Below are 12,669 nucleotides of genomic sequence, written 5' to 3' on the forward strand. Positions count from 1 at the left end.
TTGCGATGAAAGTGAAAAGTGAAAAGCGAAAAGTGAAGATGCGAGGCTGGGCGCGGCCAAGTCCCAGCCTCGCGCGCGGTGAAGCCGTGACTTTGACGCTAGTCGCGTCAGCGGCCCGTGCACTTTGTCGAGATCCATTGAGCTCTCCGCGACCAGTCTTTGTACTTCCAAAGCAACCGCTGTCGACGTCCGCATCGGCACGGTCTGCCCTGCCACGACGCATAGCGCTCCACCATCGAACCGATATCCAACACCCGACGGCAGCCCCTGCGCAAACAACACCCCAGCGCATGACCGCAACCCGCAACCCGCAACCCGCAACCTGCAACCTGCAACCCAGCAACACTCGCGCGAACATGTCGACACCGCGCGGCGGTCGGGGAGGAGAGCGAGGCCGCGGCTCACGAGGCAATACCTACACCCGCGGCACCGCTGGACGAAGTCGCAGCAACGGCGCACCGACGGACAACAACACGGAGCGACCGACACAGCAAATCTACGCGCGCGGCGGCTCACGAGGTGCAAACCGCGGTGGAGCTGCTCGAGGAACCACAACCACAACCACCACTGCGGCTCCACGCGGTCGAGGAAACCATTCGTAAGCCCCCATCTCCTTCAAACAATGCGCCCAGACCGTGGGCGGTGCGAGGACGCCTCCGTTCAACATGCGACCTGTGACCCTCACTCTACACGCCTCCCCCCCCTGATAGCGACGGCTGCCACTTGCGCCGCTCGCGGTCTGTTCTAACTGCAAACTCTAGGAACTTCACCGCACCCACAGCATCATCCTTTGGCGGCCTGAACTCGACACCCTTCAGCCAAGATGACTACGCAAAGCGACTGGAACATGTAAGCAGCCCCGGCCTCGTAGGCACGAGAGGTCGCTAACAGACACAGATTCGAACCTCGCGACCGAAACTGCGCGAGCGATTCATCCAGGAAGGCCGCATGAACCCGGAAGGCCAGATGCGCCTTTCCGACTCGGTCAAGCTCTACGGCCTCTGCACCGACATGTGCCCCGAGTACGAGCGTGTGCGCCGCATAGTCGAGGACGACGTCAAGCCGCCTGAATGCGTAAGTGCACTCTCCCGCGATTCAAAGCTACAGCCTAACTTGGCTCAGACACCAGAGACCGAACATCTCCCACGAAAGCAGCGCATCCCGGACGAGTCACGCATGGTCAAGGCATATACTCGGTCTGCAGCAGGCATGGATGTTGAGCTGGTCTCGGAGATCCGCTCGCCTCCAACCTGCCTTGTAAGTGTTGCCCTGAGACCTACTGTGCATGATTAATTTTGGCAGAAAACACTCGACTATCTCATGCAGCGACTGGACAATGACGCCTTCGATTTCCTACACAGCTGGATCTGGGACCGAACACGATCCATCCGAAAAGACCTCCGAACACAGCGCATCGAGTCAAAATCTGACATAAACATCCTTCTTACTTGCCTCGAACGCAGCGCCCGATTCTTCATACTTTCCGCACATCAGATGGCACGCAGCCAGCGCGATGACTACGTGCACCAGCAAGATGTTGAGCAGCTCAACCAGACGATAACCTCCCTGAACGAGCGTTATGCAGACAACCGACGTATCAACTACCCTTCCGAAAATGAGGCCGAATTCTTCGCATACCGCTTGGTTTTGGCTCCTCTTTTCAGCAAGAGCCAATATGAGAACGATTTACAAGCGCTTCCCGATCATCTCCGAAAGAACACCCGGGTCAAGACTGCCATTGTCATCCACCGCGCCATCAACGCCGTCATCCTAGACAAGAGCAGTTCCTTCAACCAAGCTCAAGCAAATTGGAAGAAACTGTGGAGCTTGATCAAGTCCTCGCGTGTGTCATACCTCATGGCATGTGCAGCCGAGTTCTCCTTCCAGCGCGTGCGCCACACCATCCTAGACACGTTATGGCGCGCGTATCGGTATGGCAACCAAAGCCGGCCGCAGACGATTGAGTCCTGGACGGTTGCCAAGCTCAGGGAAACTATGGCTTTCGACACCGACGCTGAGACTGTAGAATTCTGCGAGATGTTTGGCTTCCAGTTCAACTCCGTCGATGGTGGACCCGTCTTCCTCGATGTTACTGCACGTGGTTTCTCAAAGGATTCGTTAGATCTCGTGAAAGGCAAGGACCAAATATTCTCCCAGGGCATCGTGGAAGAGAAGCGGAAAGGCCGCGCATTCTCGGCTGTTGTGCAGGGCATGTCTGTTCAGGAGGCGGAACGACGCAGCCTCATGAGCGGCTCGAGCAGGGAAGAGACAAATGGAGAGACGACCAATGGAGAAACAGAAGACGACACTTCGCTATTCGTCCCAGAGGCTCGCTCTGCGCAATCGAACGTCTTTACGCAACCCAAGAGCAGCTTCGGTCCCCCAACAACAAATCCCTTCCTACCAAAGACGGCGGTCGAATCCAACCCCACAACCCCGAAACCGAATCCATTCTTGCCAAGTCAACAAGCTGCACCCGTCTCTGGCGCTGCTGCGAAGCCCAACCCATTTCTATCACAGCCACCAGCCTCTACTCAAAGTAGTGCTGGCTCTGCTGTAGGCGCCGCACGACCCGGTTTGTTCAATCCTTCCGAGAACTCCATCAAGTTCGCATCTTCCGACACAGCAACTACGCCATTTGCGGGTGTCAGCCAACCAAACCCGTTCCAACCAGCAGCCCCGGCCAACGCCACAAGAAGTGCAACAAATGGGACCCCTCCTCCAGCCTTTAGTTTTTCTTCCACACCGGCCACACAGGCGACTCCAGCGACTACTACGTCTACTCCACCAAGTGCCAACACCAGTACTTTCGTCTTCCCTGGACTCAACGAAGCCGCCTTGAAGGCATCCACACCAACTCCGTCATTCTCCTTCACGCCAGCAGGATCGCCTGCTCCAGCTGCATCCTCGCTGCAGGACGCAGAAAAGCAGAAGGCAGAAGAGGAGACGCGACGCCAAAAACAGGCAGCCGACGCCGAAGCTCAACGGCAGCGTGAACAAGCAGAGCTGGCTCGACGAGCAGAGCAGCAACGGATTGAAGCGGAGCAACAACGACAACGCTTGCAAGAGGAGGAGCGAAATCGGCAACTACGAGAAGCTCAACAGGCGCAAATGCGCGAGCAGGAGGAACGACTGGCACGTCAGCACGCGCTTGACAATGGATATCAAACGCTTGCGGAGAACGTCATGTTCGATGTGAACGAGGGACTAATGATACAGTTTGTTGAGAATCTGATTCAAACCACGGCGGCCCAGGTTATAGCTGCTGATAGGCAGGAAAAGCTACAGAAGTTGCGGGAGAAACAAGAGGCTGTGGCGGATGCCATGGCACATCAGCGAACGTTGCGATTACAGCGTGCGGTTATGGTGAAATTACTGGCGAGGGTTGAGAAGAAGAGACGGGATCAGCAAGTTCGGGACAGGCGGAAGCGGTTGAGAGAGCAAAAGGCCAAGATGGCGAATACGGACGAAGCAGCCTCAGACCTGCCCACACCTACAGAGTCTGAAGGCCAGCCGGATCGTCTCGAAACTGGAGCGACATTCCGCAAACCACAAGCGCCGGCAAGCGCGAGACGTGCAAGACGCACTGAGGAGCGACGCGGTACCTCAAACTCCCAGCAGAATGGAGCCCCGGAATTGGCTATGCAGGCGCAGCAGCCAGCTGCTCGAGCTGTCCTTACACCAGTCAGTACGAACAGCAGCCAAACCTCCAACGCGGGTTACTCGGATTCATATCGAAAGTCTACTGCGCCGATCGATCGCACCGAAACCGACTGGTTCTCATTGCGTGCGGAAGGCTACGATCCAAGCACACTTCGCAAGCGCCAGTTTGATACCACGATAGATGAGGATCAACAAGATATCGAATCGAAGCGCCCAAAGATGTCACCCTCCACCGAGCCATCACCAGTGCCCCAGGCAACGTCCACCGCGGACCGTCGTGCTCGCCTAGAAGCCATCGGGCAGCAGTTCCGGAGGTCTACAGGCTCGCCTCAGGCTGCGACTGCTTCCTCTCCATTCAACGGACGGTCTTCATTGGGCAAATCGGCAAGTACGCTCATCGAGCAGGCTAAGCAAGTTCTGGCTCGCTCAAAACCATCGCCTCCCTCTGTTCAGCACGATTTTGGTCGCAGCGTGCCCAATCTTAATATCCATCGGCGAACAATGTCAGCCCAGACATCTGTCCTGGGACGGTCAATGGGCGCACGAAATGATCGCCCAGCTTACTGGAATCGACCAAGTCGATTTGTCCCCAAGGAATGCTACGGTCAGGGCGCAAATGCCGTTCGCGACTACCGGATCAAGTACGGATTAAGCTCACCTGCCAACACACGCCCCAACAGCATTGAGCCTGTGGTGTCGGCCTCGTCTCCAATCTCCACGCAAATGTCATACGCGCCCGTCAACAGCTATACGCAAGAACAGTACAGCGAAGAAGAGTCCAGCGGTATTGAAATCGTCGACGTAGACGCCGAGGAAGAAAACCCCGGTGCCACCGAAGAGGAAGAGAATTCCGCCACCACTGAAGAAGAGTACGATAGCGACGACGAGGGCGACGAGCAATTGCATCGTCGTCAATCACATCCCAAAATGTACCGCCAAACCGAATACGACGAGGACGGCGACTCGCCCATGCCCGACGACCAAGACGACGGCGGCTACGTTAACGGCCAGTACGCCGACGATGCACTTGTAGACTACGAGGGCTACACCGAAGACTCAGACGCCGATTCTGACTCGGACTCTGAGACGCAGTTCGCACAGCACGTCAAGCCGGCGCAGAAGAAGGCCACTCCTCCACCCACCGGCGGTAACTGCGAGGAAGACGCCATTGAGCTTTCCGATTGAAAGCGCGTTTTGTACATTACACATTGACATATTGTCCGAAATTTTGCATAGCGATTGGAGTTTTGGATTTTGGAATGGAGCATTTCGCGAGGGCGGGCTTTCACGATACCCACTTATTTAGCACGGGCGCTTGAGATGGGGAAGAGAGCATGAATGGGAGTGATTGGATGGGATGAAGTGTAGATACGATGGTAAATTCTAAGAATGTTGCGCACACAACCAAAAAAAACCAGTTGAAAACTACACAATTTACTCCCAAACAAAGAACCCTCTACATGAACTATGACACTGCGTGACGACCTGACAGCTACGACTCGGACCCTTCAATCCCACCCCAAGATATTTCGCTCTGAATTCCCAAATTCTCCCCTCCCCATCGCCACTGCCTCGTGCACTGATCATCCCCCCCTTCCCTTACCCCAGTCCCACCTCAGCCTCACTCACTCACTCGCGCCGGAAGTCCTCATCCCCGCTGCACCTCCCCTTCCCAGGTTCGATTCCAAATCCCACACAGCCGGCATGATCGCTGCAACGTACACGTCCCACTTGCAAGGGCGGGGATGTATTTCTTTTCCTACTAAGTGCCGAGGTGTTGGACGCCATGTTTGCTTTTCTTCCAACTGGGTACGAGTGCCGACGCTTAGGCTTGCTTTTCCTCGGGGGCGTGTATGGCCAAGGGTTCGAGTGTAGGGTCAGGGGGGGTGTTGGTGGTGGTGGAGGGGGGTATTGCTTTTTTTGCGCGCCCGTGAGGCTGGCTGGAGTGGGGCGCGTTGTTGGGGTTTGGGGGCGGGACGGGGGGATGGTGGAGGCGGGGTCCACTGTGTGTATGTGTGTGTGTGTGTGTGTGTGTGTTTGCTTCTTGGAGGGAAAGGGCCGGGTGGCGAGTGGTAGCTTGTGGATGCTAGAAGGGGAAGTGACGGGTGGAGAATATACTCGAAAAGGGAGTGTGGTGCTGTATGTGGAATTCCATCTTCTTGGCAATGGATAAGGTAGGATGGGGATGAGCCGAGATATGCTGGTAGATTTTGAGAATGATGGAGTGGGTGCGGGATACCCTTCTGGGAAACGAGATGCAAGTGGAGAATGTTTCCGATTGAGAAATGTTTGGATTCTTTTGGTAGTAATTAAGTATCAACCTTCCGGTTGTGGTGTGCGAGCTTTGGGTATATTCGCGTCTTCGAGCAAAAAACATAAAAGCACTTTTAGTCCTCCTCTTCTTCTTCTTCTTCTTCCTCCTCCCTCCCACTCCTACTTCCTCTCATCGCATATCCCATCCCGCTCGTCCTTCCTACACGATAGATCCAATCCTCCCCTGTGCAGCATTTCCGTACATGCTCTCTGGCCCCATAACCCTCGCGCCACCTCCATACGACGCATGATACGCCGCATTCACTGACTTGTGATGCTCAACCGCGTGGTGCTTGATTTCCCGCCACATCTTCTTGATGGAGCCGTTGAGCGTCTTGTGGGTCTTGTCCTGGGCCGCGACGAAGTGGTGCGCATCATGGGCGGATTCGTGGCTGGGGCGGCGGGATTGGGTTGTTGGTGTGTGGGTGGCGGTGGAAGATGGTGAGGGTGTGGATGAGGAGAGGGAGAGGATGCGGGGGTGGTAGTCGGTTATGGACATTTTGTGGTTGGGGTGTGTGGTTGTTGTTGTTGTTGTTGTTGTTGTTGTTGTAGAGACTTTGATGTGATGTTGACTTCGGAGTGAGGTATGAAGTGTGATGTGAAGTAGTGATGATGATAGACTTGACTTGCTTTGATGCAGTTCCATTATTGCCAGTCTCCCCCGTCCCTTTATATAACCCACACGTCACGAGAGAAATTTTCCTTTGTCCCAAAATCTTGCCTGCCAGTACTCACCTCGCCCCCAGATCTCACGATCCAATTCCGCACGTGCATCGTGACACAATTTTCGCAGCAAAGTAGCACCTGTGGGTCCCGCCACGACGACGCGCACACCGTAAGACGCGACTATTGGACAAAAGCGCGCAAGAATACTTTACTGTCCAATTCCCGTAGTATTCAACGCCCTATGAGGATAAGCGGCATGGCAAAGCTTCCGTTAACTGCAATATGCTAACGACGTGGTTGAAATGTTCACGTCCTCGGGTTCCGTCGGCTTAAAAGTGGTGAGCGTTTAATGCTTAAGCCGAGCAGGCTCTGATGACGAGCTCCACAGCTATAACATGACGGTGTTGCCTTTGACACACGGAATGGCCGTTAAAGGATATTTGTGTGTCATAGTCGCGGTGCGGGAAATACCATCGTTTCGTCGTGCCTGAAGATCTGCCGCGCATTGGTTGCGGTTCGGGATCCGTGCGGCTCAACGAAAAGTTCGAGACTTTGCACGTGAATGGGTGATCATGGCGAGATTGTTTGCGGTGATGCTGTGATCGTGAGGTGGTTTCCCGCGTGTTCTGGTGCCCGTCGGAATGGTCTCTCGTAGTCCGACGCGGAAATGAGGTGGGTTTCACGGATGCAAAGTTCTAGGTCACCTGAGATATTTTGAGCATAAACTTGAATTGCAGAGTGATTTTTTGATGTTGGGATCAATTGGCGGTATCGAGTACACGTCAGGACGCAATCTCGAGACCCGTCAATGCAGCAGAGGCGAAAGCGTAGAAGCGGCGGATAAGTATAATACAGAGTCGACAAGGTAATGTTCTACCAGCTATTCCTGCTGTGACATATGAGTAGGAAAGTTGTAGTCGGTGTAATCGATGTGTACAAACGCACGGTCGACATAAGGTACGCTCTCTGCAGGTATGTTAGCATATACACAAGTTGCATCTCGAAGGAGCAAACTTACCGAGGACATATTGCAGGGACTCTCCAAGGTCATGGCTGTCCCTGAGCGGCAAATGCTCATCTACCACGATATCAACCTCCACATTCAGCTTGTCGCCCGCATGATAAGCTTGAAGTCCCTGAATACGCTTGATACTCTTTGCGAAGCGCATCGTCATGTACAGCAGAATGTTGCGCTCGTCGGCGGTTGCACTTGCGCCTGCGAGGTTGCGGATGTGCTCTGCCGATGTGTGGCTCCAGTTGATGATGACATAGGCTGATAGTAGGATACCGCCAAGCGCGTCAAGCCACCAAACCTTCGCAAAGTAGCCAACAAGCGGGAACAGAATGGAGAAGGTGTTGAAAACAACGTCGGTCATCGCATCTTGTGCAAGAGCTTGGACCGAGGAGTTGCGGATGAGACGGCACCAAAGCCAGCAGAGTCCTTTGATCACAACTGTGGAGGCCATGATTGCTACAGCGGGGATGGTGAGCTGGACAATAGAGCGATCTGGGCCAGATAGCCGAGAAATACCCTCAATGCCGACTTGGGTGAAGGAAGTAATCATGATGACGGAGAAGACCAGCACACCAATGGGCTCGAGACGCCGACGACCGACAGGATAAGCGTGGCGGTCTTGCCGGGCAATCATCCAGGACGTGACCCAGATGATGGCGGTACTGAGGAAGTCCAGAGCTGCATCGACCAAACTCGCGACGACGGAAAGAGACGATGTCATGACGGCCACGATAATCTTGAGTATTAGGAGTGCGGTGTTGGCAGCAAGATTGACGTAGAGCGCCAGCTTGACGATGGGGCTCTCCGTGTCTTCATCCTCCTCGGGCACCCACTCCTTCAACTTTGGGTTGGAGAGCTCTTCCTCTTCGTCTTCCAGAGCATTATCATGTGCCAGCAGAGGCGTGTTCTCGTCGTTCTCGGGGACCTTGTACAGGTTCTTCGGAGTTCGCTTGACCTTGGCCTGTGGCGCGCCATTGGAGCTGTTCGTGCCGTAAGTGCCAGATGAGCGACTCGACAGAGGCGCGCTTCCGTTTTCGGTGGTACTGCCTGGTGTGCGCGCGCCTGGCGTGGCTATTGGGGTGCTGGTTACCGACGACTCCTCTGTGATGGTGGTGGGGATCTTGACCGCGCCAGATTCGAGGTTCGTGTACTCTTGGATCAGATTGTGCGGCAGAGAGGAGTCGAGGAGGCGGTCGATGTAGAGATAGTGCTGGATGAGCTGGTTGTTTCGCTCATAGTACTCTCGTCTGGCGTGCTGTTAGCTTTGCAGATTGAAGAAAGGGAACGCCTTACATGGGCTTCTTCATGCCCTTGAGCTCCTCATCGCTCTTGTAGTACTTCTCCCTGTTTCTTGTCAGTGTCCAGTTTCCAGTGGCCGCCGTCGTCCCAAATCCACTCACCACTTGTATCTGGGGTTCGAATTGCCAATCAGACGCTGACTGCGCATCTGCGGCGTGTTCAAGATGGACGCTGCATTGCTGGCTCTGCGCTCCAGGTCGCGATCATAAGGCATTGCGAGCCCGGCTTTGATGGCGTCAAAGTCTTCCTCCTCATCGGTCAAGCTGCCGCGACGCTCATTGCTGCGAATCGTCGATGGACGGCGCGTACTAAACAGCGACGGCAAATGCTGTCCACGCGTGGAAATGGTGGTCGCGGCGTCGTTGGTGAGGGGCAGAAACAGCTTCGAATTCGTGAGACGCGGAAGACTTGCAGAGCGCGGACTGGGAGGCGGATGCGGCCGCCCGTTGGATGCAGGCTGCTCTGACATGCCGGCGAGGTATTCTCGTAGATGGCTCTACGCGCCTTGATAGGACTGGCAAGCTGTGCGACGGGACGTTGTCTCTGTCCGGTAGATGGCAGTACCTTGATTGGTCGCGTCGCAGCTATATCGCGCCGCTGACGTGCGCAACTGCAGGAAGACTGTCGAGAACTGAAGCTACTTGGGACGAGAGCGAGCACAACCCTACATATGCGACGCAATTGACAGACCTGCGCGCTTCCACGATGAAGCGTCCGGTGAAGAATAGAGTGCAGTGGCAGGTTCGCCGAGACGGAGAATGGTCTTTTCCTCGGGCGCGATCAACATGCTTTGAGACAACGGCCCAATACCCTTGCCCATCGGCCGTTTAACGAGATCATAGCTCCCTCGCTAGCCGCTGTGGGGCGCTGTCGCGGGGTGAAAGATCGTCGGCTTCAAAACACTTGAGCACTCGTTTCGGGCTACCAACATGCGTCTCAAACTCAATCTGGGTGCGTCAATTTGACCGAACTGCACAACATCGTTCGATAAGTGTTGCAAAGTGACAAGATCGTCAATTACCTGCAGCACGGTGGCACCCACGTCTGATCGCTCATATGCAGGGTCCACTTGGAGCCGAGAGTCGGAGGTTGCGTTCATGCCGGGAGGATCCGTTGTGGGCAGTCAACACTTTTTGTGGTCTTTTCAATATTCTCCTGGCAAGGGAAACCACGCACTAGCAAGTCGTCAATATGCTTCATCTCCTTCGAATCTATATCATATTCCTAGATCTATAGCATGCCAATGCGCCAAGCCTGACTCCTGACGTCTGTTTCCTGCGGTACATATGTTGATCAATCTTCCACAGACTGCAGTACGTGGAACCACTGGCACGTTCATCAGCACGCAGACTGCAAACACGTCCTTATTACAATTCGAGTTGCGATTATTCATTACTGATACATGACATTATTTTACAACAAGCAGATTCAGCCCGAGCCTATGCTGGCGAAGCTGCTGCTTCTTGTTGGTAGGAAAACTTGAATTGGACCATATAGTGCTGGACTATGATGACATCTGGAGAGGCTCGTAGCTGCCGGTCTAGCTATCAGGCGATACGCCATCCGCTGCAGGAGACGAGATAGACAAGTTCTCAAGCGCCTCAACGTAGGCCTGCTATATAGCCATCGCCATGCCATCGATCGAGCATGACTCGATGAGAACCACAAAGACATGAGCCATGTCATAGTTCTTCTTCCGAAGCTCATACTTCTCGCGCATCTCTACGAGAGACTCGCAGGAAGCTGGGAAGTAAATACGAGGTGGATGATAAACGTCTTCGTTGATGAGAGCACGACTTAATCGTGCGGAGGAAACTGAGGTCTGTGAACTATGACAGCCACCACAGGCATGGTAACTACTAGGTCGACTAGCGTTACTACTACGGCGACTAGGAGATTGGGAGGAACTATGGTCGGAATCGTGGTCAGAACCGTGGTCGGAGGCATCCTCTTCTTCGTCGTCTGAGTACTCATTCTGGTCGTTGGCCGCGGTTTCCGACTCCTCTGTGGTGTTTGAACCAAGAATCGACTGATCAGGAATTGGCTCTTCAAAGCCAGATGAGTACAGCTGCGCATGCGCCCACTGGAGGAAGGTGCGAAACGTCTGCTCAGTGACATCTGTCAATTCGATCTTGCGGCTAGTTGCCTCCTTGAAATCACCCTCGAATGCACCTCCAAAGTAAGGTAGACAGCTTTAAGAAGCTGAAGGTTGACGGGGATTTCGACTGCTTCATCAGCCTGGCAAAGACGAACAGTAACCATCTCGAAGCTCATCGTGAGAAAGCTGGACATCGTGTTTTTGTGTTGAGAGGACATCGTAATGTGGTGGTGAGATGATATGTTGGGAATTGTCGTGTAATCGCTCATGTAGTTGTGAGTGGAATTGGATGCCGATAGAAAAGCAGGAGAGTGGCAGGGTTTCATAGATTAGGGGGTCACTTCGTTGTGCGAGAGCAGTGACAATCGACCTGGGATGTTCTTGGAGGAACGCCGTGAGCATTGTGAAGTGTGTGGCTTTGTGAGTTCACTCGTCGAGTGCAACGCGATTGGCCAAGTAGCCTCACGATGCTTTTCCGACAACGGTCTTAGCTTCTTTCATACAAGCGTCTAGTATGCCGTCGAATATAAATTTGGAATTGGCTAGGCGGTGGCGACAAGTATCTTCGTCGAAGACTTGATGCTCGTGAAAGACGCAAGAATTTTTCAAGCCATGTTTGGCCAGCTGTGGCACTGTCTTTGTGGCATCTGTCTCTCCCTCTTCAGGTGGCTGGCCTCTTTGAGCTTGTGCCGTCATAACGTCTAGTGTGAAACCTGGGTGTAACTTTTTAAGCTTTCCCGACTCCAGAGTCGGCTTTACAGGAGTCCAGAAGTATATTGTTGAGAGGACAAGGTAGCGCGAGAGCATAGCAGTGGCCGGTAGTTTTGTGTAAGCAAGGTCAATGACCTCTATGTCGTCCGGGTCAGGATACATTCCGAATGAAATGCAATAGCCCACATAGGTAGACATGACGTCGTCTCGGAGTTGGGGAATGCTGTATCTGTCTGCGAAGATGTACAGTCGAACTAGAGCCTTTACGACTTCCTGATATGTGTTTTGCCAAGCTGGATTGCCATGAAAGCGCCTGTCCAGTTCTTCCGGACCCAGTATCCGAAGCACCGGTGATTTACCAGAGACATACTCGTCGAACATGCGTTTTCGAGGACGCCCTCGGCCTGCCGGTTTTGCTTCTGAGTTCACGGCATCGCCAGCAGTATTCGTGACTACTTTTAAACCATTAAGGCAGCCCAGGAGTGGCTCTGGAGGTGAGGGAGGGAGATATTGTGAGTGAAGCCACGCGAGAAATGTGCGGAATGTGGCTTCACTCACATCACGAAGCGTGATGGTTCCTTCTTTGACACCAAGAAATGAGCGATCAATGGCACCACGAAAGAATGTCGACACTGAACAGATGAGGTGCCGGTATACCATGATATCCACTGCGTCTGCCGGTTTGCCCACACGCACCAGAACCATGTCGAAGTTCATATTACTGTGGTCATCAGCATTTGTCACAGATGCAGAAGGCTAGGAGGTTCAGAGCGTACGAGAAATGCGGAACACAATAACCCGGAGCATTTGCGCCATGATTCCCACCTGAGCTGAATTGCCGACTGTGGACATTGGCGTCATGGTATGCAGAAGTAGGGTAGGTGCAAGACTTGGCAGAACAGTG

The 12,669-nt window shown here is 53.9% G+C and overlaps 4 protein-coding genes across 4 annotated transcripts; 1 reads left to right on the top strand and 3 right to left on the bottom strand.

Annotated features, from left to right (window-relative positions):
- Positions 1-290: 290 nt before the first annotated feature.
- SNOG_09281 (hypothetical protein) lies at positions 291-4,848 on the top strand (the record flags this gene model as incomplete). Its single annotated transcript, XM_001799527.1, has 5 exons — positions 291-598; positions 762-849; positions 898-1,074; positions 1,108-1,257; positions 1,303-4,848. The coding sequence occupies 5 exons, from the start codon at positions 291-293 to the stop codon at positions 4,846-4,848; spliced, it is 4,269 nt and encodes a 1,422-aa protein (XP_001799579.1).
- A 1,084-nt stretch (positions 4,849-5,932) lies between these two features.
- Positions 5,933-6,622, bottom strand: SNOG_09282 (hypothetical protein; the record flags this gene model as incomplete). Its single annotated transcript, XM_001799528.1, has 1 exon — positions 5,933-6,622. One exon carries the CDS (start codon positions 6,620-6,622, stop codon positions 6,137-6,139), a length of 486 nt encoding a protein of 161 aa, XP_001799580.1. The 3' UTR covers positions 5,933-6,136.
- Positions 6,623-7,424: 802 nt separating this feature from the next.
- SNOG_09283 (hypothetical protein) lies at positions 7,425-9,425 on the bottom strand (the record flags this gene model as incomplete). The annotated part of the gene is made up of 4 exons (XM_001799529.1): positions 7,425-7,608; positions 7,657-8,912; positions 8,996-9,066; positions 9,092-9,425. 4 exons carry the CDS (start codon positions 9,423-9,425, stop codon positions 7,425-7,427), a joined length of 1,845 nt encoding a protein of 614 aa, XP_001799581.1.
- Positions 9,426-10,571: 1,146 nt separating this feature from the next.
- On the bottom strand, positions 10,572-11,927 carry SNOG_09285 (hypothetical protein; the record flags this gene model as incomplete). Its single annotated transcript, XM_001799530.1, has 3 exons — positions 10,572-10,699; positions 10,865-11,148; positions 11,521-11,927. 3 exons carry the CDS (start codon positions 11,925-11,927, stop codon positions 10,572-10,574), a joined length of 819 nt encoding a protein of 272 aa, XP_001799582.1.
- Between the last annotated feature and the right edge of the window lie 742 nt (positions 11,928-12,669).

This window comes from Parastagonospora nodorum, assembly GCF_000146915.1.
Source record: "Parastagonospora nodorum SN15 chromosome Unknown scaffold_14, whole genome shotgun sequence".
In the NCBI taxonomy this organism is placed as follows: Eukaryota; Fungi; Ascomycota; class Dothideomycetes; order Pleosporales; family Phaeosphaeriaceae; genus Parastagonospora; species Parastagonospora nodorum.